The 26130-nt window shown below is 40.2% G+C and overlaps 1 protein-coding gene across 7 annotated transcripts in view; it reads left to right on the plus strand.

Annotated features, from left to right (window-relative positions):
• Nucleotides 1-20021, plus strand: part of LOC122562805 (paxillin-like) — a 166092-nt gene extending 146071 nt beyond the window's left edge. For 5 of the 7 annotated variants that reach the window (XM_088000171.1, XM_088000169.1, XM_088000173.1 and 2 more), the window contains 6 exons: nt 881-1024; nt 4597-4779; nt 5756-5929; nt 6633-6714; nt 12867-13015; nt 18190-20021. In XM_088000171.1, coding sequence (XP_087856297.1) covers nt 881-1024; nt 4597-4779; nt 5756-5929; nt 6633-6714; nt 12867-13015; nt 18190-18456 — 999 coding nt within the window. In that variant the 3' untranslated portion in view covers nt 18457-20021. The remainder of the gene's footprint in view (nt 1-880; nt 1025-4596; nt 4780-5755; nt 5930-6632; nt 6715-12866; nt 13016-18189) is intronic. The other 2 variants (XM_088000170.1, XM_088000172.1) reach the window with 2 other exon arrangements.
• Nucleotides 20022-26130: the final 6109 nt, after the last annotated feature.

Genomic DNA, 26130 nt, shown 5'->3' on the forward strand with positions numbered 1-26130 from the left:
TAACTCTAAGAGCCTTTTCAAAATGGGAATTGTATCCAAATCGTGGACAGTCTTAAGCTTTAAAGGAAGATTAAAATTGTTTAGGAGAGAATATTTTGAGCTAAACAGAAAGCCAAAATTTTTGTAGACTGATTAAAAAATTTCAATGTCACTGCATTTTAAACAGCATATTATATACTTTTTAATCCAGCCATGCTAAAGATGAAAGTTGGTGATTGTTGGGTAGTTTATTTAGTAGCTATTTATTACATTGTGAATAGTCACTATCAGTAGCATGGTCTGAGTTCCATGTTCAAGTTCTTGTATCACCTTGTTGGAACTGGCATTACTTAGTTCCGGTGGAAGCTGTTTTTCCTTCCAGGTTTTTTTTGCATCACCTTACAATTGCAGATATTTTGGGCATAGATTGCTCCATAGCTGGAAAGAGCCAAAGGACATTCTATCCAAACATAGTGTGCTGAAAATTGGACAGAAGGAGATCCTATTCAGCTCCTTTCATTTCAATGAACAAAAATGCAATTTTTTAGAAAAAATGATAGGGCAGAAGTCTATCATTTTATGGGGTATTATGCCTTGTCAACACCAAGAAATATTACATGCTGTCACTGGAGCAATATACAGCATTTTCCAGCACTGTTTACCTTGAATGAGTAATCTAGCAGGCTTGGTTAATAAACTAGTTCGCACTCTTCATTGATAACCAGCTAATATGAAGCTTAACTGGGCCATAAAATAAAATTTCCTTTTGTGACGGATGCACTACTGACTCTTTCAATATATTTTGCATGTTTGATTTTCACTCTATACTGCTATAGCAGCTTTATTTTAATTTCTTTTATCCTGTCTGTTCCATTTCTGTCTCCTGTTGATCCGTTTCTAGCCAGTCAACACAGGCCGTGCTACCAACAAGCCATATTCTCCATCCCATAAAGGAGATCCTGTGGTACGGGCAGATCCATTTGCCCTTCCCCCCCGCCCAGCCCCTCCCTCAATGTATGGACGACAGCAAAAACCAAATGTAAATGTGTGTATATGCGAGAACATGATTTTTAAAAAGAAACAGTGAATGCAGACTAATATCCACAAAGCTTAATTTATTATCTTTTTATAATAGTTTTTTAAATTTAATATTTTTAATAGTTGTGTAGGGCTGTTAAGTCAAATGTTACAACACAGGTTATCAGTGTTATTGTTGACACTTAATTTGGTAATCCTTGTGACATTAGCTTGCAACAATGATGACTAGCTTTTTGGATGTCAGTTGAATAATTCTCTTCAATTATTTCAATCTCCAGGTTAGAGATTGTACTTCCACTTGGTTGTAGTTGGATTACTTGAATTCTTTCATTACGTCATGGCTGTTATATCAGAAGAAAGTTAGCTAAGCATGTTAAAAGGTGGTAATTCTACAGAAGGCTGGGGAATTCCTTTGATGTTATTTGCTGTGAAAAATATCTAATAAAGAAGTGCTAGGCATCCAGCAACAAAATGTTACTTGCATTTAATCAAGACTCAATCTCTACCAGTATCTTTCTGAAAATAACTTTCCAAAATACTGAGATATCACACAGCAGATGATGACTGTGTGTCTGTGATTTACTGAAAAATGGATTATCTGCATTCTGATACATATGCAGAAATACAATGAAGATTAGTGAAAGAAAGAAATAAATAATGTTACAAATGGACGATATCACTGCCTTTTCAACGACTGGGTTGCTCTATTTTATTGGAGCTACTAAACCGCTCTGTGGAAACTGGGAAACCCCTGCCATATAATAGCATACCTTTGAAATCAAGAAATGCATTAAATCATTGTATTGGCCAGTGGACATAAAAGTAATTTAGGTACATAGAGCAGGAGGTTTATCAAAGTCATCTTTGAAAATGTTGTAAAATAAGTGATCAGATGACTTTTTTAGTAATTTAGTTAATCACTGAAATTATACTATCTAGCTTAATGAATGGGACAGAGTTATGATGTGTCTTCTGTTAATAAATGTGAGATTCTTACTTCATTCATTGTCGTACAACACTGAAGTATAGGTAACGTAAATGCTGATTACTTCTCCTGTAAGAACTTCTTAAAGATTAGGACTCATGTCCTCCTCTTCTATCTTCTGAAATTTGGTCTTTATGTAATGTTATTTCTTGGCCAGATTCTTCACTAATTAGGTTTCCAGCTCTTGATGGTGTGTGCATTACAGGTCTGTCTGACGTCCACTGACAAAGTGCTGAGCTGTAACAAGGGACTTGGGGGGGATGTCAATGGAGCACATGTCTGTCACTCTAACATAATTGAGGCAACATCTTAAAAAGTTGTTGGTGACAAGCAAGAGAAGAAAAGTGCCATTGCATCTTAGTCATACAGCACAGAAGCAGACCCTTCAGTCCAACCCGTCCATGCTGATCAAGTTTCCCAAAATATACTAGTCCTGTTTGCCTGCATTTGGTCCATTTTCCTCTAAGTCTTTCCTATTCATTTAACTGTCCAAGCGTCTTTTAAATATTAAAACTATACTTGCATCTACCACTTCCTCTGGCAGTTCATGCCATATACGAACCATCCTCTGTGAAAAAGTTTCCCCTTAGGTTCCTTTTAAGTCATTCTCCTCTCACCTTAAAAATATGCCTCCTTGTTTTAGATTCCCCCATCCAAGGGAAAAGACATTTGTTATTCACTTTATCTTTGCCCCTCATGATTTTATAAACTTATAAGGTCACCCCTGAACCTCCTAAGCTTTAGTGACTAAAGTCCCAGCCTATGCAACAAGTCATTATAACATAAACCCTCTAGTGCCAGCAACATTTTGGTAAATCTTTTTTGAACCCTCTCCAATTTAATAGTATCCTTCCGATAGCAGAGTAACCAAAACTGTACGCAGTTCTCCAAAAGTGGCCTCACCAATATCCTGTACAACCTCAACATGATGTTCCAATTCCTATAATCTGTGTTCTGAATGCAAGCATGGAGGAGGGGAGAGAAACTCTAGCTTTTAAATGGATATAAAATTAAATCAGAAATTTTCTGGTTACTCTGTTCTTGCCATCCGCTTTGGCTGCTTTGACTATATCCTCAAGTTCAACTTCATCCAAGTGCTGCAATGAGGGAGTAAGGTAGGTATTCTACAGACTTCAGCTTTGATGCTGGACGTTCTGGAACTTCTAAAGATACTTAATCAGTCTAGCCTCTTTCTGAGGACACTTTTTCTGTACCCAGTGTGTCTCAGAAGCACTTCCTGCATTTTCAGTTTGTAACTTTTCAGACCCTGTTTTAAAACATGTTAATTTATTATTTTCAGAGTGAATGGTTCATTTTAAAACACATTTTAATGTCAACATTTTATCCATCTTATAGGCTGTGATTCATGGGACGTACAATATATGAATTGGAGATGCCAGTATTGGAATGGGGTGTACAAAGTTAAAAATCACACAACACCAGGGTATAGTCCAACAGGTTTATTTGTCAACTACCTGATGAAGGAGCAGTGCTCCGAAAGCTAGTGTTTCCAAATAAATCTGTTGGACTATAACCTGGTGTTGTGTGATTTTTAACACTATATATAAATTTTTTTTTCCCATCTTATGCACGAAAACATAAAGGCTCATCGCTGACCAATCCAGGTTGATCAATAAAATTCAGATATACCATGTCAACAAATTTTGACATAGAATTAATCAAACCCAGGAAGACTTTAATACCAGGCAGTACTTGATTGATAGCCTTTATTGATTGAACAGAATAGTCCAGCAATTCTCTATTCAGCATCTGGATAAGTGTTTTATGAACTTACAAATGCATTAACAAGGCTAAATATCCCTTGTGCATAATTTTGATTGTGTGGAATTATAGCATAAATTTTATGGTGAGGGGCATCATTTATATGTTTATGTATTAACCACTCAAATAAATCATCGTGTGTTGCTAAGTAAAATACAGTGCCAGATTTAGTCAGATCTTGCCCAATGGGAATGCCCCATTGGTTCTAATAGAAAAGCCTGAAGTGGCTCCCATTGCGTCTTCCATGGGATTGGGGTTGCTAGTTCCCCAAGCCCAGCCCATCAAGAGCTGCCAGCCATTCAGAGACTGACAGCTCCTCATTGCCATCAGTACTACTCAGGAGTAACAGCTGTTGGTAATGCAGCCACCAAGGACATCTGGCCAGAGGTGGGGGAGCTAAAGGTTGGAGGTAAGAAAAGATGGGTGGCAATGACCTTTCCCTCTTAACACCAGGTTCCTCAATCAGGCACAAAGTGATAACAAAAGGCTTGTCCTATTTAATAGTAAAGCAAAAGAGAGATTTGATTATTGCAAGGATATCTATGCCACGAAGGTCATGGTCCTTCTCTTGTTAAAATAATTAAAAGGGAAGTTTGCATTTGTCATTGTTCCTAAAGTAAACTCCTCTGAAGAATGATAGCTGCTGTATCTAAAAAATAAACAATGAATCATTAAAAAATGTGTGGTTAAGATTAATTTCAGTGATATAGCGCACCTCAGAATAAAATCACCTGATTAGTTGGATAGCAGTATGGCAAAATATTGACTAGTTAACATGACCACTTTTGTTCGGCCTTTTTCTCTGTTTACAGATGATGACTCAGTCAGGATCTAAAGGAAAGCATGGTGGTTCTTCCACAGTAGCAGGGCCTCAAAAAGCTGGAAGTCAGCTCGATAACATGCTGGATGAACTGCATGTTGGGCTGAATAAGCTGGGAGTTGCAACTGTTGCAAAAGGAGTGTGTGCTGCATGCAAGAAACCTATTGCTGGGCAGGTGAGGAGATCGCGTAGAATTTGGAATGTGCCAGCAACGTCAGTATAAATGGTCAGTGTTGCTGGGTTGGCACTAATAGTTTGATATTTGAGTCCAACATTGCTGCTTTTAATACAATGCTGAAACCGATGTCTGTTTTATATTGGATGAGGCAGAGGATTGAATGCCGCTGTGTGCCGTCTTGTTTAAAGAGTATCCATGACAGTCAGGCTCTTGTGCACTGGTAGTGCCCCTACCTTGGAACCAGGGGACCCAAGGTCAAGTCCCACCTGTTCTAGGTATTTAATAACATCTGTGGACAGGTTGATTCGAAAATATCCTACCCTGGCAGGTCTTTTCAGTGCACCAGTAATATCCATATAAAGGCAACTGTGTTTTGAAACAGCTGATCTGTTTAAAACAGTTAGGCGGCATGGTGGCACAGTGGTTAGCACTACTAGCTCACAGCACCAGAGACCTGGGTTCAATTCCTGCCTCAGGCAACTGTCTGTGTGGAGTTTGCACATTCTCCCCGTGTCTGCGTGGGTTTCCTCCCACAGTCCAAACATGTGCAGGTTAGGTGAATTGACCACGCTAAATTGCCTGTAGTGTTAGGTGAAGGGGTAAATGTAGAGGAGTGGGTCTGGGTGGATCCCTCTTCCGAAGGTCAGTGTGGACTTGTTGGGCTGAAGGGCCTGTTTCCACACTAAGTAATCTAATCTAATCTAAAAATTCAGGAATTACACAGGTTACCAGCATTTGTGAAAAGTCAAGTTATTCATTTTGAGATGTGTTCCATTCATCAAAAGAAGCAATGTTGTATTCTAAAAATATGTAATATTCCCTTCTCTAGAAGTATAGCAATCTGCTTCCTTGTGATATATCTTTTGTCTGAACAAGTACATGCCTTTGAACTATTTCAAATGTTGTGTAATTTTAATGAAACTGTTTGTTGCACTTTTGTAAAATATTTTAAATTCTGTTTATTCAATGTCAGGTTGTTACTGCGATGGGTCGTACCTGGCACCCAGAGCACTTTGTCTGTACCCATTGCCAAGAAGAGATTGGTTCTCGAAATTTCTTTGAGCGAGATGGACAGCCATACTGTGAGAAAGACTATCACAATCTATTCTCCCCCCGCTGTTACTACTGCAATGGACCCATTCTGGATGTAAGCATCTCAAATGCATTCAAAATGGAAGAGTTAATCTTGTAATGGGTTGAAAAATGAGAGTGACACAGCTGCGTCACAGCGCCAGGGACCCAGGCTTGATTCTAGCTTTGAGTGACTGTCGGTGTGGAGTTTGCACGTTCTCCCTGTGTCTGCGTGGGTTTCTTCCAGGTGATTCGGTTTCCTCCCATAGTCCAAAGATGTGCAGGTTAGTTGGATTGGCCATGCTAAATTGCCCATAGTTTTCAGGGATGCGCAGACTAGATGGATCTTTCATGGTTAGGGTGGGGGGTTTGGTCTGAGTGGGATGCTCTTTGGAAGGTTGCTGCAGATTCAATGGGCTGAATGGCCTCTTTATGCACTGTAGGAATTCTATATAAATAACTTGACATTTCATTTGCAAGTGATAAATATAAACAGAGCTCCAAGTCGATAGTATAACAACTATTTCTGTATCCCCCAAAAATACTATTCACGCAGGAAAGGAGTACTCACATATCTTTGTTTTGATTTTAGAAATGGATTTATTTCAATCCCATGTTGTAATGCCAAATCTACTCGATAGAAAAGTAATACTTTGGAGCTATGGTTTTTCTTGTGAAGAATGAGGACAGTGGAACAATGTAACATTGCAGTATCATCCAAAGTGGATGCATTTGGCTTTGTTCTAACTCATGTCTGCTCATTGTTTTCTGTGTTACAGAAAGTGGTGACAGCACTGGATAAAACTTGGCATCCTGAACATTTCTTCTGTGCCCAGTGCGGAGCCTTCTTTGGACCAGATGGTATAATGCTGACTCTAGTGTGCTTTTTGCATCATCCAATTTGACCATTCTAAATTCTTTGTTAGCATCTTGTAGTATAACTGCTAACATACCATGTATTCTAGAATCAGTTTAACTTTGTCACTTCATTGCCAACCATATTCTGTGTTGGCCAGGCCAGACAGCAGATTCATGCTTCAATGAATCAGAACGGATTCCAATGAGAAAACTACTTGTCACATTTAACTTGCATACTGACACTGTGCTCAAAGAAATTTCAGACTATTTGGACCAACTTTTTCTTTTAAATAATTCAAACTTTTCTGCTAAGAACTGAAGCATAAGAATGATATTTAACATGTATTCAAGGAAATGTATACAATCATATACATTGTGAACTTCTATTTGAATGCATCTGCAAAATGTTAGCCAAATGGTTGTAAGATACTTTGAAATCCAGTCTATGGAATGATAAATGTATTCCACATTACGTTATTTAATCAAGTCAATTATTGGTTTTCAAATAGTCATAGAGCTTTTACAGCACTTAAAAGGTCCTTTGCCTATCGTATCTGCAATGGTAATCTATCTATACTAATTCCATTTTCCAGCATTTGGCCCTTACTGTTATGTCCTGTGGCACTTCTTAATGCTAATATAAATATAACTTGTATGTCTTGAGGGTTTCTGCATTCACCACCCTTTTAGACAATAAGTTCCAGATGTCTACCATCCTCTAGATGGAAAAAACATTCCTTAATCCCCTCTAAGCTTCCTGTTCCTTAACTTAAAACTGCCTCCTGGTTATTGAGCACACTCATAAAGGGAGAAGTTACTCCCGATCTACCTATGCCTCTCATAATTTTGTACATTTCAATCATGTTCCCCCTCGGCCTTCTCTGCTTTAAAGAAAGCAATCCAAGCCTATAGGCAAATTGCTCCAGCCAAGGAAAATCCTGGCGGAACTCCTCTGCATCCTTCTAGTTCAGTTACATCCTTCCTATAATGTGGTGGTCAGCATTGTACAGAGTATTCGAGCTGTGACTTAGCTAATATTATGTAGAGCTCCCTTATGACTTCCATACTGTGTTTTTTTTTCAACTTAGCAGCAATCTAGTTTTTTGATCAATACATCACATCACTTTAGATTAGATTGCCTACCGTGTGGAAACAGGCTCTTCAGCCCAGCAAGTCCACACTGACCCTCCAAAGAGTAACCCATCCAGACCCATTCCCCTACATTTACCCCTGACTAATAAACCTAAACTAGGGGCAGTTTAGCATGGCCAATTCGCCTGACCTGCACATTTTTGGATTGTGGGAGGAAACCGGAGCACCCGGAGGAAACCCATGGGGATAATGTGCAAACTCCACACAGACAAGTGGCCTAAGGTGGGAATCAAACCCGGGTCCCTGGCGCTGGGAGGCAGCAGTGCTAACCACTGAGTCACCATGACGCCCTTAGTGTTATATTCAGTGCCTTGACGAATAAAGACAAGTATCTCATATGCCATCTTAATCACCTTATATCTGTGCTGCAGCCTTCAAGGATCTATGAACTTGCACACCAAGGTTCCTCTGATCCTTTGTACTTTCCAGAATCCTGCCATGTATTGTATATTTTCTTGCCTTGTTAGTCGTCCCAGATGCATCACTTCACATTCTTCACAATTAAGTTCAATTTACCACTATTCAGCCCATCAGACCAACTTGTCCATACTGTCCTGTAGACTAAGGCTTTCCTCCGCAATATTTACGCCACCACCAATTTTCATGTCATCTGCAAACTTACTGATCAGACATCCTACATTCATGACTGGATCATTAATGTATACAATTAACAGCACAGGACCCAGCACAGAACTCTGCGATACGATAGCAGACACGGGCTTTCAGTTAGAAAAAAAACCCTTTGACTGTCACCCACTGTTTTCTCCCACTAAGTCTATTTGAATTGAATTTGCTAAATTACCCTGAATCTCATGGCTTCTTATTTTTTTAACCAGCTACCAGGTGAGGCCTTGTTAAAAGCCTTACTGAAGTTTAAGTAGGCTACATCAAATGCCTATCCTTGTCTACATACACAGTCCCCTCCACACAAAATTCAATAAAATTTGTTAGATATAATTTCCCCCCTGACAAAACATGCTGACTATCTTTGATTAATCTTTACCTCTCCAAATGGAGATAATTCTGTCCCTCAGAATATTTCTTTTTTTTTTTAAGATATTTTTATTGAAAATTTTTACATGTTTTAACAAGTTTACAAAAGAAAACTAAAAAAAACCCAAGTATAAACATTGATATACAGTTAAATCTTAAATAAATGATAGCCAAAATCTAATAAACAAGAAAAAAGAAATACCAAGAGAGAAAAAAAAGACAAAACTCAACTAACTATTCATCTAACTTACAACTAAGCAGAGTGTATCATTAAAATTCTTACATTATTCAAGAGAAGAGAAAAAAAAATCCAACGGATAATACATAAATTGAGCAGTGTGGAATGTGTTAACATCAGATCACAACAAAACCCGTATTTATCCAAAACATCCCGAGCATAGAGCATATAAAATTCACAAAAATAAAAGCTCTTTAGTACATTCAGATCAATATAATAAAAAAAACTATTTCTAAATAGTAAAAAAAGTATAAAACGTATTTAAATGGAGATCTTCCCCCTTATTCCCTGTGGGCATCGCTTACTTTCCAAAAAACCCATCATAACCTCTCCCAACCAGTGCCCCACCCTTGACCCAGGCACCCCACGATAGGATAAAGAAAATTCAAGTACACTACTGAACTAGAACTAACGGTGAGTACCCTATCCCCCACCCACACCAACACCTGGATATATTTGGTACTGTTAATACCATATATGAACATATATGACTATAAAATTATAGTCTCAGCAAATAATAATTAAATATATTAATACAAAATAACAGGGAAAAACAACCCCGCTCCCAAGGACAAAGATAAAATAAGATAAGGTAGCCACCTTCCCCCCCCCCCCCCCATATAAATAAACCCTTCTTCCCACCCCCCAGAGATAATATTAAACAGTAAGATAATAAAAGGAAAAAAAAAGGGTGGGTAAACCGGGGTGGGGGTAGGGCAAAATAACATCAATTAGCTCTTATAATTTGTCTAAAAGAGTCCAGAAGTTCCTTGGCCTTCTCCGGTGATCCAAAGTTATATACGGACTCTTCATGGCTAAAGCGTAGTGTAGCTGGGTAGCGCAAGGAGTATTGAATGTTTAAATCCCTTAAACGCTTCTTTGCTTCATCAAACGCCGCCTTCTTTCAGACCAAAGCTGGATTATGAAATAACATAATCTTGGATCCTTTATAAGTCATGGCTTGGGGATCTTTCCCAAGATTTCTGGAGGCTTCCAAGAGCATCTGCCTCACCTTATAGCTGTGCAGCCGGAACAGGACCGGGCAGGGGCGCTGGTTCGAGCCGGGCCCGCGCATTGCAACCCGGTAGGCCCATTCCACCCTTACCTGGCCTGATCCAGGCTCCAGATTCAATAACTGCAGAAGCCACTGTTCAAGGAACCTTGTAAGCTGGCCTTCTTCCCATTCGGGAAGGCCCAGCAAACAAATATTTTTTCGACTACCTCAATTTTCAAGGTTGTGATTCTCTAAGGTTCGGACTTGCTGCTCAAGAGTCCGGACCCAATCCACGGCCAATTCTGCAATGGCCTCGGAGGTCGTGGCTTTTAGCTCCACCCCTCCGACTCGGCATTCGATTTCTTCGATGTCTTGGCCATGCTTTTGTAGCACGGCCGAGAATGAATTCCACTGACTTTGGGACTCTTCTATGAGAGCATTGATCTTCGCATCGAGTTTCGAGATTATTTCCGTGAGGCTCGCCACCGTAGGTAAGTCCCCCGGGTCGGCTGCAGACACCTTTGCTGTGGTGGGGGAGGGGCTCCTGCCTGCTGAGAACTGCGGGCGCCTTTCCCCCTCGTCATTTTTTTCAGGAGACTGAACTGTTTAAATTTAGTACTAAACCGCTAATTACATTAAGTAAAAACTATTTTTAAATGATTTGGTGAGTGTGGTGGAGGAGGGTGGCCCACTTTGCCTAGGTCTTGGGAGGAGCACTATAGACTCAGACATGCTGAGTCGCCACCATCTTGGATCCCCCCAGAATATTTCTTAAACGTTGCCAATTACTAAATCGATCTGCATAGATTTGCCAACTGCCAATCAAATATTTCCTTGATTTAAGATTTCTAATTAATGTGGAGTTAATGATTGTTGTGAAAATTGGCAGGCACATGCACAGGTTTATTTTTCATGTAGACCATTAGTAAATCGTTTATTTCCTGAGAATTCTAATGGAGGGGTTTTCCTGCTAATCTAAATTATTATACAAAAATAGCTTGCTTGTAAATCTCTCCTTCTTTCCTCATTCAGTTTGTATCACTCTTTATTCCTGTTCAGTTCCACTTGGCCGAGCTCTAAGATTAACTCCAGGATGGTGGCAGAGTAGCTCAGCTGAGCCTGGGACTCATCCACCTCCGGCTGGTGGTGGCCATAGTGGCAGCAATGCCAGGACAAGCTGGACACGGCTCCTTCCCAACCCCCTTCCCAGCAGGTCTCAGGCTGACTCCGCCAGCCCAGACTTGCAGCTAGGCCCAGGTGTCTGGAGGAGCAGAAGCATCAGTGAAAGGGAGCGTGCAGGACCCTGATGACCGGTGGCAGAGCATAGAGGAGCATCAAATGGGGAGGATGTATGAAAATGCACACCCCCAGGCCCATGGCTCAGCTTGGAAAGGGTGGACGAAGGAGCGGCAGTAGTGGAGGCCTTACAGAGACCTCAGAGCCCGTTTTAGAGAGTCTGTCTGATGTCAAGCAGCAACTGGAGGAACAGCAGAGGATGAACAAGAAGAGAGAAAGATGAACTCTATTGTAGTAAAGTATTGCATTATATTCAGTGTGTCAAGATGGCGCCGGAGCATGGTGACACTTGGTGAATAACGTGCAAAAAACACTTTTCACTGTATTTTTAAACATGTGGCAATAAATATAATTCTAACCTATGATGATTCTACTTTTTTATGTTAAGAAAAGTTAGTTATTTCAGCCTCTCATTCTTTTATAGGTAGGAGAATCATTTTTAAAAACTGACCTGTGATTACCAATAAAACAGAAACAAATGCTTTTGCTTCATTTAAATATCATCATATGGAACCAGGCTAATCTCTGCTGTGTTTGTCAGTATCAAATAACACTGCAGTTTACATTTTATCCTCTAATGTATCACATTCTCAGTCACAGTCTGCAGCCCAGGAGAGATTAATTTTCACACAGATGAAGCTTGACAATAATAATACTGTTTGAAAATAGTTTTGGGTGATTTTTTTCATTCCTGCCTGAGTCAGATGCTTTCATAATGGAGAAAACATGAGCAAATATCACTTTCTTGTGCTGAACAGTTCCCAAGAGTGTGGAATTTAATGCATGTTAACTTGTTTAGATTGGAAAATTTCTTTTATTTTGAGGGAAATTGTAAATATGAACATGTGATTATAAATAGCAGATAATTTTGCTGCAAATCATAAAAGGAGGAAAATATTCTCATTCCAATCATTTACTCCATTTGATCAGACTGATCTGAAATTTTGCGAAGCTCTCATTTTATTGAGGAAAATTTAAATAAAAATATCATTTTTTATAATCTCAAATTACAGTTCATATTGTATCTCTTTTCCACTGAAATTTAAGTGATGCTTGAAGACTAAAAACAAATCAAGCAACAACACTTTCCACTTCAGTGCAGTTATATCTTTAGAATGGAAAGGGCAGTCAAGAATATCTTTGAAGCATTAGTCTAGTGATGCACTTATCTTGGGAGTGATAGTGGCATTATCCTGTATGTTACTTTATTTAGTATTAACTCCTGGTATTTACCTTCTGTAACTGCACAAAAATACTAATTTCTTATCATATTTTCAGAGCATTGCACTTGGATTTGGGGATTTTTACTAGATGCATCTTCCATTAGTTCTAGCTCACAATAGGAAATTTTATGAAGACATACTATGCAATTATAGTTTTAATTTGTGTGGCTTCAAGAACAGTAAGAATATCATTGAAAATTTTATTAGGTTATAATGTGAAACTGAGATTGTCTCAAATGCTTCTTTCTTTTGAATGCAGGATTCCATGAAAAAGATGGAAAGGCCTATTGTCGCAAAGATTACTTTGATATGTTTGCCCCTAAGTGTGGTGGCTGTGCACGGGCTATTCTGGAAAACTATATCTCAGCCCTCAATTCACTGTGGCACCCAGAGTGCTTTGTCTGTCGGGTAAGAAAAGTCAAAAGATCCTGGCTGAAAACTGATTACTGGTAAAATTGTATGAATATACCATGTAGGAGCAGAAATAGGCAATTTGACTCTCGGATCTGTTCTGCCATTCAAAAGTATCATGGTTGATCTGTTTGTGTATTGAATTCTGCATTCCTATCAACCCCAATAACCATTTATTCACCTGCCTGCTAAGAATCTATCCACCTTTGTCTTATAACAACTCAATGGCTTCCCCCACTTCCTGCTTTCTTCACCTCCTGAAGCAAGAGAGAGTTCCAAAGTTGCACAAACCTTTGAGAGAGAAAAGAAATTCTCTGTCCGAGAAGGGTAGACCCTGGGAAACTCAGCAGTAGACAGGCAGGAGGCTAGGAGGACACAGCAAGCCAGGCCACATCTGGAGGTGGAGAAGTCGATGTTTCAGGTGTAACCCTTCTTCAGGACTGGGAATGGGTATAGGGAGATCTGCAGATAAAGCGGGTGGCAGAGGCAGGATGGTGAAGTGGGGTTGGCAGCATTTTATGGAGAGGAAAACAGAGTTTACGCTTCAAGTTCAGTGATCCTTCAAAGGGTTCATCATTATCATAACATCTGTGGAGAGCAAACAGAGTTATCAGACCTACTGAATGTCTCCAGCACTTTCTGTTAATTTTATATTCAAATTGTAACATTTAAAAAAAAACATCATCTTTCTTTATGTATGTGTTGTTTTTGCCCACTGTTTGTAACAGGTGCACTAGAAAATCAAATTCCATCTGCACCTGAGTTCCACAGTCATTCTCCATTGAAGTAATACACTGGTTTTTATTCTTTTCGCTAAAGAAACAACTTCATGTTTTCACAATTGTATATTCACTTAAAGTACTTATATCCATATGTAAAATCCATATGTCATCTTCACAACATGCTTTTCAACCTATTTTTGTTCATCCACAAATTTAGTTAACGTGCCTTTGCTCCCCTCATCTAATTCATTGATATAATTTGTAAAAATTAGAGTCACAAACATAGACCCCTCCACTCACCAGAAGAGAAAATGAGGTCTGCAGATGCTGGAGATCAGAGATGGAAATGTGTTGCTGGAGAAGCGCAGCAGGTCAGGCAGCATCTAGGGAACAGGAGAATCGACGTTTCGGGCATTAGCCTTTCTTCAGGAATGAGGAAAGTTTGTCCAGCAGGCTAAGATAAAAGATAGGGAGGAGGGACTTGGGGGAGGGGCGTCGGAAATGTGATAGGTGGAAAAAGGTCAAGGTGAGGGTGATAGGACAGATTGGGGTGGGGCACCCCCCACCAACCCAACCTCCACTCCCGGCACCTTCCCCTGCAACCGCAGGAGGTGCAAGACTTGCGCCCACACCTCCCCTCTCACCTCCCTCCAAGGCCCCAAAGGAAACTTCCATATCCGCCACAGATTCACCTGTACCTCCACACATATCATCTATTGCATCCTCTGTACCCGATGTGGCCTCCTCTATATTGGGGAGACAGGCCGCCTACTTGCCGAGCGTTTCAGAGAACACCTCTGGGACACCCGGACCAACCAACCCAACCACCCTGTAGCTCAACATTTCAATTCCCCCTCCCACTCCACCAAGGATATGCAGGTCTTTGGACTCCTCCATCGTCAGACCACAGCGAAACGACGGTTGGAGGAAGAACGCCTCATCTTCCGGCTAGGAACCCTCCAACCACAAGGGATGAACTCGGATTTCACCAGTTTCCTTATTTCCCCTCCCCCCAGCCTGTCTCAGTCAAATCCATCAAATTCAGCACCGCCTCCCTAACCTGCAATCTTCTTCCCGACCTCTCCGCCCCCACCCCAATCTGTCCTATCACCCTCACCTTGACCTTTTTCCACCTATCACATTTCCGACGCCCCTCCCCCAAGTCCCTCCTCCCTATCTTTTATCTTAGCCTGCTGGACAAACTTTCCTCATTCCTGAAGAAGGGCTAATGCCCGAAACGTCGATTCTCCTGTTCCCTAGATGCTGCCTGACCTGCTGCGCTTCTCCAGCAACACATTTCCATCCCTCCACTCACCAGACCTGTCAATCAGAAAAAGATTCATTTAAACATATTCTGTTTTCTACCAGAGAGCCAGCCTTCTGTCCATGCTAATTTTATGTCTTAGATGTTGTACATTAGTAACAGTTTTACTTTTGAATGTAATAATACATTATATCAAATAAGAACAGAAGTAGCTGCAGAATTATTCAGAACACCATTAAGGCACCGAGTTGCATTGGAACTGATGAATAATTTGAACACATCCATATTTAAATTGGAACACAATCCGGAAAATGTCATTGTGGGCGGTAGCTGAGTATGGCTGGTTAATGCTGGGAAGGTATTTCTTACTGCTATTTGATGCACTGCTCAGAATGTTGGAATCACTGTTAATTCTAAACTGAAGGTATAGCTAGGTGTTGCACAATGCTTCAATCTGACTGCTTCCAGTGTGTAAGTTATTGAAAAAAACGAGAACTAAAATAATTAAGTCATTGATCAGGAAAACAGGATAAGAAGCTGTTTAGCTATTTATTATTCAAAATAACAATTGTAACAGTAGTAGAGTTCATCTGTTCAATATTAGTGGGAGACTGCAGCACAAAAACAGTCAGTGCTTGTTAGAAAATCCTATTAATATATAATGGGATTTGGCAAGTGAGCATATATTTCTATGATCACTGCAAATAAGGATCGCTAAAACAAAATTCATTTTTTATATAGCTTCCAAAGATCTTCCTCTAATGAGAGGTCGTTTTGTTTTATTTGGTTTGGTTGAAAAGTTCCAGAAATTGCTGGAAAAGCTCAGTAGGTCTGGCTGCTCATGACCTCAACCAAACTTCACATCACCAAATAAAAAACCAAAGAACTTCAGTCTGAAGAAAGGTCACTGGACTCGAAACATTAACTCTGCTTTCTCTGCACAGATACTGCCAGACCAGCTGAGCTTTTCCGGCCATTTCTGATTTTGTTTCTGATTACCAGCAAAGAACTGTAGCTCTTTGGGGTTTTTTGATTTGAAGTTTAGTTGAGGTCCATGATCATTTCGATCAGTGTTGTATTGCCAGTGGTGGTCTGAATATGTGCCAGAATTCGTCCTCGATCATTTCCAGTAAGGTATTAAAGGTCTGTCTGGGAGAACAAGAAAAGTACTTGGGAAAACAAAGTGCTCTTTCATCCCCCTGCCTGGGATCATGTTTAAAAAGGAATAAGAAATTGTTGTCTCAATCCTGCCAGTGATTAACAACATAATAAAAACGTTCAGTGTTAAGTCTTCTGGCTTGATTCTGTATTGTGTGTTTCTCTCTTTCACTCTTGATTGTTCAGACTGGTGCTATATTCATTGTATCTGACGTGGGAGTCGTATGCACGTAACCTTATACACCTTTGAGCAAGTCATAAATCAGAGATGTACAGCACGGAAGCAGATCTATTGGTCCAACTCGTCCACGCCAACCAAATATCCCACCTAATCTAGTCTCATCTGCCAGCACTTTGCCCATATCACTCCAAGCCCTTCCCATTCAGATACCCATTCAGATGCCTTTTAAGTGTTGCAATTATATCAGCCTTCACCACTTTCTCAGGCAGCTCATTCCATACACGCATCGCCCTCTGCGTGAAAAGGTTGCCCCTTAGGTCTCTTTTATATCTTTCCACCCCTCACCCTAAACCTATGCCCTCTAGTTCTGGACTCCCCCACCCCAGGGAAAAGACTGTCTATTTATCCTATCCATGCCCCTCATGATTTTGTACACCTTATAAGGTCACCTCTCAGCCTCCGACACTCCAGGGAAAACAGCCCCAGCCTGTCCAGCCTCTCCTTATAGCTCAAACCCTCCAGCCCTGGCAACATCCTTGTAATTCTTTTCTGAACCCTTTCAAGTTTCACAACATAGGAAGGAGACCAGAATTGCACACAATATTCCAAAAGTGGCCTAACCAATGTCCTGTATAGCCACAACATGACCTCCCAACTCCTATATTCAATACTCTGACCAATAAAGGAAAGCATACCAAATGTCGTCTTCACTATCCTATCTACCTGCGGCTCTACTTTCAAGGTGCACTGAACCTGAACTGCAAGGTCTCTTTGTTCAGCAACACTCCCTAGGAGCTTACCATTAAGTGTATACACTCTGTTAAGATTCGCTTTCCTAATGTACAGCACCTCGCATTTATCTGAATTGAACTTCATCTGCCACTCCTCAGCCCACTGGCCCATCTGATCAAGATCCTGTTGTAATCCGAGGTAACCTTCTTCGCTGTCCACTACACCTCCAATTTTGGTGTCATCTGCAAACTTACTAACTATACCTCCTATGTTCACATCTAAATCATTTATATAAATGACTAATAATGGACCCAGCACCGAACCTTGTGGCACTCCACTGGTCACAGGCCTCCAGTCTGAAAAACAGCCCTCCTCCACCACCCTCTGTCTTCTACCTTTGAGCCAGTTCTGCAACCAAATGGCTAGTTCTCCCTGTATTCCATGAGATCTAATCTCGCTAACCAGTCTCCCATAAGGAACCTTGTCAAATGCCTTACTGAAGTCCATATAGATCACGTCCACCGCTCTGCCCTCATCAATCCTATTTGTTCGTTCAAAAAACTCAGACAAGTTCGTGCGACATGATTTTCCACGCATGAAGCTATGTTGACTATCCCTAATCTGTCCTTGCCCTTCCAAATGCATGTAAATCCTATCCCTTAGGATTGCCTCTAACAACTTGTCCATCATCGATGTCAGGCCCACCAGTCTGTAGTTCTTTGGCTTATCCTTATCGTCTTTCTTAAATTGTGGTACCACATTAGCCAACCTCCAGTCTTCAGTAAGCAAGGTAGCCCTTGAAGGCCAAGTAAAGTTAACTTGTGTATTTTCTGCCCTTCTCCAGCCTTAATCTTGAGGATTTTAGATGGTATAATTTCTAGGTTTTCTCACTGTTTAGATTGAAAGAGGTACTATCCTGCCTTCACAAATTTTGTATTACCATGATGTGATATTAAGGAAACAGATTGTAAAATTGGTTCTGATATATTGGTATTGATATGGGGATAGGGTGTGGCTAAGTACTTGGCTATATTGTGTGTAATTAGAAAATGTTTAATGAGAAACTGGTAACATTCCACTTTTTTTAAGGTGTACTGTTCTGTTTCACCTGTAGGAATGTTTCACCCCATTTATAAATGGCAGCTTTTTCGAACACGAGGGGCAGCCATACTGTGAGATGCATTACCATGAACGTCGCAATTCGCTTTGCTCAGGATGCCAGAAGCCTATCACAGGACGATGTATCACTGCCATGGGGAAGAAGTTTCACCCAGAGCATTTTGTCTGTGCTTTCTGCCTGAAACAACTCAATAAGGGCACCTTCAAGGAACAAAATGACAAACCCTACTGTCACAACTGCTTTGTCAAGCTCTTTTGTTAGATCCATCCCAACAGCCACTTGTTCAGTTCAATCATTCCTGCCATTCCAGAAATTCTCACCCACATTCATGCCAATGGAAGCATCAACTCCAGATTATAGGGGTTGTACAGATCTTGGACTGAACTAAACGCTTACTTTCTAGATGAATCACCTTTCCTTTAGAGACTAAGAAAAATCAAATTTTCTGAATGAGGTGGTAAGAGTGCCATAATGCCCCCTTCTTTCTCTCGCCCCTGCACCCCCCCCCCCCCCCCCCCAAACTCCAAGAAAGTAGCCTTCATTGTAGGTTGGTTGAAGAATCCAATGAATGGAGTCCGGAATCGGCAATAGAAACTAAATCTTGATGAAGATTGATCTCTATTCAGCTCAGCTCTTACTAGATTATTTTTCAAGAACTGCACAGACCATTCTATCCTCGCAACATCACTGACAGCAATGCAGAGTAAATATAATGCAGGTGGTTTTGTGTAGTAAAGATAAACTAAACACTGAGTACTTTTAACTATAACTGAACAAACCCTGAAGAACTTGGTAAAACACCAGAGCAACCCTAAAATGATCCCAGTTAAACTGGAAGCAAGTCTCCAAGAAGCTTTGTGAAATGTGGATGATGGTACTGGAAAGCAGAGGTATCTTTTGAGAAAGTTCACTTTGTTGTACACCAGTTTCTCCATGATGTCAGTAATGCCTTTGATTGTAACAGAAGCAATAATATTTCTCAGCAATGGCTACAATCTCACTGTTCTATGTAGGTGCACAGGAGAGCCTCCTGTATTTGATAGAAACTTTACAGTACTGTACCTTTTTATCTTCTGGGTTCAATTATCAAATATATCTTGGAATTCTGAACTTTCATGTTAGAGCTTGTGATTTTAAAACCATGGCAACCACTTTTGTAAACTGCACATCAGATGTGTAGGTGATGCTAGCACATTATAGAGTTGGTATTTTTTGTGCTTTCTTACAATACTAATGACTGATTCTTAATTGGAAAACCCAAAGGACTGTTAGACCGGACATTACTTGTTCATCTTTTATAGCACAAAACTGGTTTTAGTCTTTGAGGCATGTCCTAAGCAATGTCCATGAACAGAACATTTTACATTTGTGAGCCTGCTGTATTTTTATCAAGTTCCTCCATTGCCTAATTTGCCAATAATTTATCTTTTTATGAGAAGTCTTAATTCCTGCTGTGGAGCTTTTGGGTCTTCCCTGAAAATGTGTTATAATATTTTATCTTTCATCTTATGAATAATTCACTTTTAAAAAGATTGATGACAACAGAGGTTATAATCATTGTAGTGCCATTTTGATCAGGTGCAATCAGTCCAACTGAAGCCTAATTAAACCAGTGTTTACATTGCATTGAATTCAATCTGCCATTAAACCAAAGGGAATCATGTAAGAACGAAAGAAACTAATGTAAGGAAATAGTCCTGATTCCTGCCCCTTGATCAATGATAATTAATTACCTGTGTTTAACCACATCTTGTACAACCTTTAATCATGGCTTGCACATATAATCTTTTGGTTTTTTTTGCCAATAAAAGTTGCTTTTCACTTTATTTGTCGGATTTGTTTTTTGCCTGTTAATACAGGAATTCTGATATTGGTGCGCAATGATCTATCCTTAAATTGTCTGCCTGGAAGATGCAGATGAATTGTGTACATTTGGAATTAGAAATATAAAAGCATGCTTCTGATACTGTGCATGCTGGAGATCTGAAATAACAAATAGGAGGTGCTGGAGAAATTCACTTGGTCTGGCAGCATCAATGGAGAGAGATAGAGTTGATATTAATCCATGTGTCTCCTGTTTGGAATTAAGGCGAGTTGGGAATGTGGGCTTTATGCTATTGAAGCATTGCCTCTAGTTCAGGGCAGAAGAGAATATGACTTTAATTTGGAAGAAACAATTACTCAAAGTCGAATTTAACAGATTAGATTAGATTACATTACAGTGTGGAAACAGGCCCTTCGGCCCAACAAGTCCACACCGACCCGCCGAAGCGCAACCCACCCATACCCCTACATTTATTCCTTACCTAACACTATGGGCAATTTAGCATGGCCAATTCACCTGACCTGCACATCTTTGGACTGTGGGAGGAAACCGGAGCACCCGGCGGAAACCCACGTAGACACAGGGAGAACGTGCAAACTCCACACAGTCAGTCGCCTGAGGCGGGAATTGAACCTGGGTCTCAGGTGCTGTGAGGCAGCAGTGCTAACCACTGTGCCACCGTGCCGCCCATTTAACCTTTCAAAATGTGCAGAGAATGTGGAAGAAATGACAGAAGAGTTTCAAGAGTTCTGAAATTCACAAGAATATGCTGCAGAAGGAAAGCATGAGTTTTGATTTCACAAGGAAATGCATTTTCAACAAAGCTAATAAAGATTTCAGGTAAAGACTTCCTGACCTAAAGAGTGGTCAGAAGGTGTAACTTAACATATGAAGTTGTTGAGGCTAACAGCATTAATGCATTTATATAGTATCTTTTATGATCCCAGGATGTCTCAAAGTGCCTTGCGGCCAATGAAGTGCTGAAGAAGTTAGTCATGGTTGCAACTTGGAGTGCAGAAGCCAGTTTGTGCTCATCACACTCCCATATCATGAGCTTGAGAATGATGAGGTAATTTGTGGCATGATGAGAGGTACATTTTGGCCAGGACATCAGGCTTAACCCTCCTGGTTCTGTTCAAAGTAATGATTTGTTTCTTTTATGTCCACTTGAGAGCTCAGCTTAACATCTCATTTGAGAAGCAGCATCTCTTAACAGTGCAGCATGCCCTTGGTACTGCACCAAGGATTAGGCTTAAGTTTTATGCTAAATTACTGGAGTGAACTTGAACCTGGAACCTTGAGATTCAGAGATATGAGAGCTCACTAATGAGCTATGCTGACATGTAAATAACTTTAAGGGGATGCTGATTAAGGATATGATGCAGAAAAGAATAACAAATATGCAGTTATGGCTAAATGAAGTAGGCAGGGAGGAGGTTTTGTGGAGGTAAGCATCAGCATAGAATGGTTAATTTTTGTACAGGAAATTCTATATAATGTGGTGAGCAGAAAGAACGAGTTTAATGATATATCTTCATTTTAACTGGAACAGACAGATGAGGAATTTTCTTCTGGAGAGGTAGTGAATCTGTGGAATTCTTTACTGCAGAGAGTTGGTTTGGGTTGTTAAGTATATTCAAGGTGGAGATAGATAGAAATTTAATCAGGGAATTAGGGTTATGGGGGAAAGGCAGGAAAGTGGAATTGAGGATTATCAGATCGGCCATGATCTTATTGAATGGCACAGCAGATTGATGGCCTTAATGACCTACTTCTGCTCCTACGTCTTATGGCTTATAGATGAAGGTTCAGAGGAGCACTGACAATAATAACACCAAATAGCAACAATTTGCAACAAGCAGCAATGTGGCTAGATGAATGATATGAGTTATTTAAAATGCAGTAAGCTTTTTTTTTTGTATCCTCTTCATGAACTTTAGGTGGCAGAAGAGCTTCCACATACACAGGAACAGTATTTAGTACTTGGATAGATTTAGATACCTTGGAGTGTCGACAATTGTTGAGGAAAGAAACACTGGTTTGTTGAGCTAGTTGGAGGCAATACGGGAGTTCATTTGAGATCAGCAACTATTCACATTTCTTCAGTAGGGCTCATGTAGCAGGATGTCAAAAAACATTTTATACTGATGGAAACAAGGTAATCGAGAGGAAATGGGTTGAAGTAAGGAGGCTAAATTCATGGTCAGAGAAACTGAATCATTAGCTAAAAATAAAGTTGGGTGATGAATAGAGTGTGCCAATAATATGGAGAATAAAGACGAGAGATGTGAAGGATGCTAGTTGCTAGGAGAAACCCACAACTGTTATTCAAAGAAAAGTAAGAGGAAATACCCAAATATTAAAAGTGTGCAAAGGAAAGTGGCATATCCTGCGTACATTTCAAAATGTGAGCCTTGCTTATAATTTTAGCAAAACTTAATTTTCTTGTGTTGATCATATTTAAAACATGGCTGAAAGGCTCCATTTGCACAATTGTTAATCTTAAATGTTTTGGAGTCTGAAACCCTACATTAAATTAATTAGATTACATTACAGTGTGGAAACAGGCCCTTCGGCCCAACAAGTCCACACCGAAGCGCAACCCACCCATACCCCTATATTTACCCCTTACCTAACACTACGGGCAATTTAGCCTGGCCAATTCACCTAACCTGCACATCTTTTGGACTGTGGGAGGAAACCGGAGCACCCGGAGGAAACCCACGCAGACACGGGGAGAACGTGCAAACTCCACACAGTCAGTCGCCTGAGGCGGGAATTGAACCCGGGTCTCTGGCGCTGTGAGACAGCAGTGCTAACCACTGTGCCACCGTGCCGCCCACAATATTTTAACTATTTATGAGAAATAAACTTCAAATGTATTTTCAATTTAGAAGTGGGAGTGAAATTCAAATACACCCCGTCATAAAGACTAATATAAACATTACAAAAATACTGTTATGAAAATGCATATGAAATACTTGGTAAAAACAAGGACTGCAGCTGCTGGTAACCAGAGTCTAGATTAGAGTGGTGCTGGAAAAACACAGCAGGTCAGGCAGCATCCGAGGAGCAGGAAAATGGATGTTTTGGGCAAAAGCCCTTCATCTATTCCTGATGAAGGGCTTTTGCCTGAAATGTCGATTTTCCTGCTCCTCGGATGCTGCCTGACCTCCTGTGCTTTTCCAGCACCACACTAATCTAGATTATGAAATGCTTGGCAGATCAAGCACATTCTGAGAGAGTAAGTGTTAACATTTCAGGTTGATGATCTTTCAACAAGAAACTTAAAAAAAATCTATCAACTTTAGTGTGGAGCCAGAAAGGGCAGTAGTTAAAACTATAGCTGACCACTGCTTTCCCCATTCTTGATGACCCCCATGTCCAAACTCAATTTAGATTATTGCCCAGTGTCCCAGCTTGCTGCCTCCTTGTAAGCAATGAGCTGTTTCTTAGGATGCAATCAGCACGGGCATGTTGTTGATATTTTATTGGAGACAAGTGGATGTATTTTACATGGCACATCCAGTGGTCTTATTCAGTATGTGTCATTTTTAGGCCAGTCAATCCTAATCTCTTCTGGCTCGCACCTCACATTCTTATCTGCAGAAAGTCCATCTTGTCCAAAACCTTGCATCTTTTATCCTGTTCTGCTCCAATTCCTGTTCACCCAACACCACTGTCCCACAAAAAACCCAATCTTGTAGTGTATAGATTCTAAAATTCTCATCATGTTTAAACTAATTCTTGGCTTTGCCCCACATCCTCCCATCTCTAATTTTCCTGCCACATAGTTCCTCTGAACTCTGCCTCTCTCATTTCTACACAAGGACAGGTGATAAACGAAGACCTGCATTTAAGAAGCATATTTAATGACATTCCATGCACTTTCCAACCAAGTACTTTTTGCAGTGTAGTCACAACTGTAAATGAGGAAATGCAGGAGGAAGGATAGTTCAGAAAGCTCACATCAATAGTCTGTTACAGTATAGAGGGAAATATTGGCCAGGATATCAAGAATAGCATTTCTGCTCTTCTTTGAACAATAAGTACCACATGATTGGTACTTACTTGGGACTTCGTTATATCTACTTGAAAAGCAGATGGGATCTGAGTTGAAGGTCACGTCTGTAATAAAGCAGCAGTATAACTTTGGAACTTGCAGCTTAAAATCTGGTGTCAAGAGATTTAAAGCCTTTTGACTCAAGGCAAAAATGCCAGGTATTGAACCAAAATTGTCTTTTTGTTAGAACAAACATAAAGGAAATACCAAGATATTTTAAACATGTGGGGTATTGAAAATATGTCAACATTGGAAGGTGGAGGTGGCAAGGCAAACTGGGATCTAGATGCCTGGAAAACCCAGTTCCACATTTATTGGATCTACCAAAAGTTTAAGGAAAAGAATGTCAGCTCCACACTAGGGGCTACTTCAGCTTCCAGTTCAGATTCTGCTAAAGACTTTAACCTCCATGATCTGACAAAAAATCAGCAACATTAAATGTTGATGTTTCCATTCTACAAGACACTGCCTTAATTGCTGTCAGATACAGCTGATCTTCTTACTTGTCAATCCAAAACATCACATTATACATCATCTGAAATTCCCTTTATAAAGAGGTTAGAAACAATAATTGTAAAGTTAATAACATGAATAACAAAGAATGGAAAATGCTTCAGCATAAATTTGTGGTGTTCCTGGAGTTTGTACAGATTGCTTGGAGCAGTGTAGTAAACCAAAGTCGGAGAGTTTGCTGAGGTTTGATCTTGGATGTAGTTTCATTGTATTTACATCAGGAGTATTTTATACTGGGGTGGGCAAACGTTTTCGGCTGTGGGCCTTATTTGATTAATAGAAAAGGCAGGTCATAACTACTCAAAACACAAGTAATTCATATTCAAACACAATTTTTAATAGTGTGTTAAAATAATGCTGTTAACATTTGAAAATTTGCATCTGTGTTTGCTGTTTTTACCATTCAATTTATTGTTCTTATCAAAGCACGTTATATTTTTAAAAATATGAGTTCGCTACACCACAAATATTTTGTTGTTTTCCCTTTAGATTTTAGCATTTTTTGAAATCTGTAATTAGATTTCAATTATCTGTAATTCTCCACTTGGCTCCAGCATTGACTAATATATTCAAACACTTGCCATCAGAATAAGTTGTAAGTTATTAAGTTATTTATTTGTTACTCAATCTAATTCTGAGTAAGAAATATTAAAATAAAGATGTATTTTAGAGTAAGCAAAAAGATAAAGTCATCATAGTCGCGGAGGACTATGTCCCTCTGAGACAGGCAAGAAGTGGTAAGATAAAGGAACCTTGGATGACGAGAGCAGTGGAGCTTCTTGTCAAAAGGAAAAAGGTAGCTTACATAAGGTGGAGGAAGCTAGGGTCAAGCTCAGCTCTAGAGGATTACAGGCAGGCGAGGAAGGAGCTCAAAAATGGTCTGAGGAGAGCCAGGAGGGGGCACGAGAAAGGCTTGGCAGAACGGATTAAGGAGAACACAAAGGCATTTTACACTTATGTGAGGAATAAGAGAATGGTCAAAGAAAGAGTAGGGCCGATCAGGGATAGCATAGAGAATTTGTGTGTGGAGTCTGAGGAGGTAGGGGAAGCCCTAAATGAGTTTTTTGCTTCTGTTTTTACAAAAGAAACGAACTTTGTAGTGAATGAAACCTTTGAAGAGCAGGTGTGCATGCTGGAATGGATAGAGATAGAGGAAGCTGATGTGCTGAAAATTTTGTCAAAAGTTAAGATTGACAAGTCGCCAGGCCCGGACCAGATTTGTCCTCGGCTGCTTTGGGAAACGAGAAATGCAATTGCTTCGCCACTTGCGAAGATCTTTGCATCCTCGCTCTCCACTGGAGTCGTACCTGAGGACTGGAGAGAGGCAAATGTAATTCCTCTCTTCAAGCAAGGAAATAGGGAAATCCCTGGAAATTACAGACCAGTAAGTCTCACGTCTGTCATCTGCAAGGTGTTAGAAAGGATTCTGAGGGATAGGATTTATGACCACCTGGAAGAGCATGGCTTGATTAAATGCAGTCAACACAGCTTTGTGAGGGGCAGGTCATGCCTCACAAACCTTATCGAGTTCTTT

The sequence above is a fragment of the Chiloscyllium plagiosum genome, unplaced genomic scaffold, assembly GCF_037043375.1.
Source record: "Chiloscyllium plagiosum isolate Xiang-an unplaced genomic scaffold, Cpla_swu_hap1 HiC_scaffold_24, whole genome shotgun sequence".
Lineage (NCBI taxonomy): Eukaryota > Metazoa > Chordata > Chondrichthyes > Orectolobiformes > Hemiscylliidae > Chiloscyllium > Chiloscyllium plagiosum.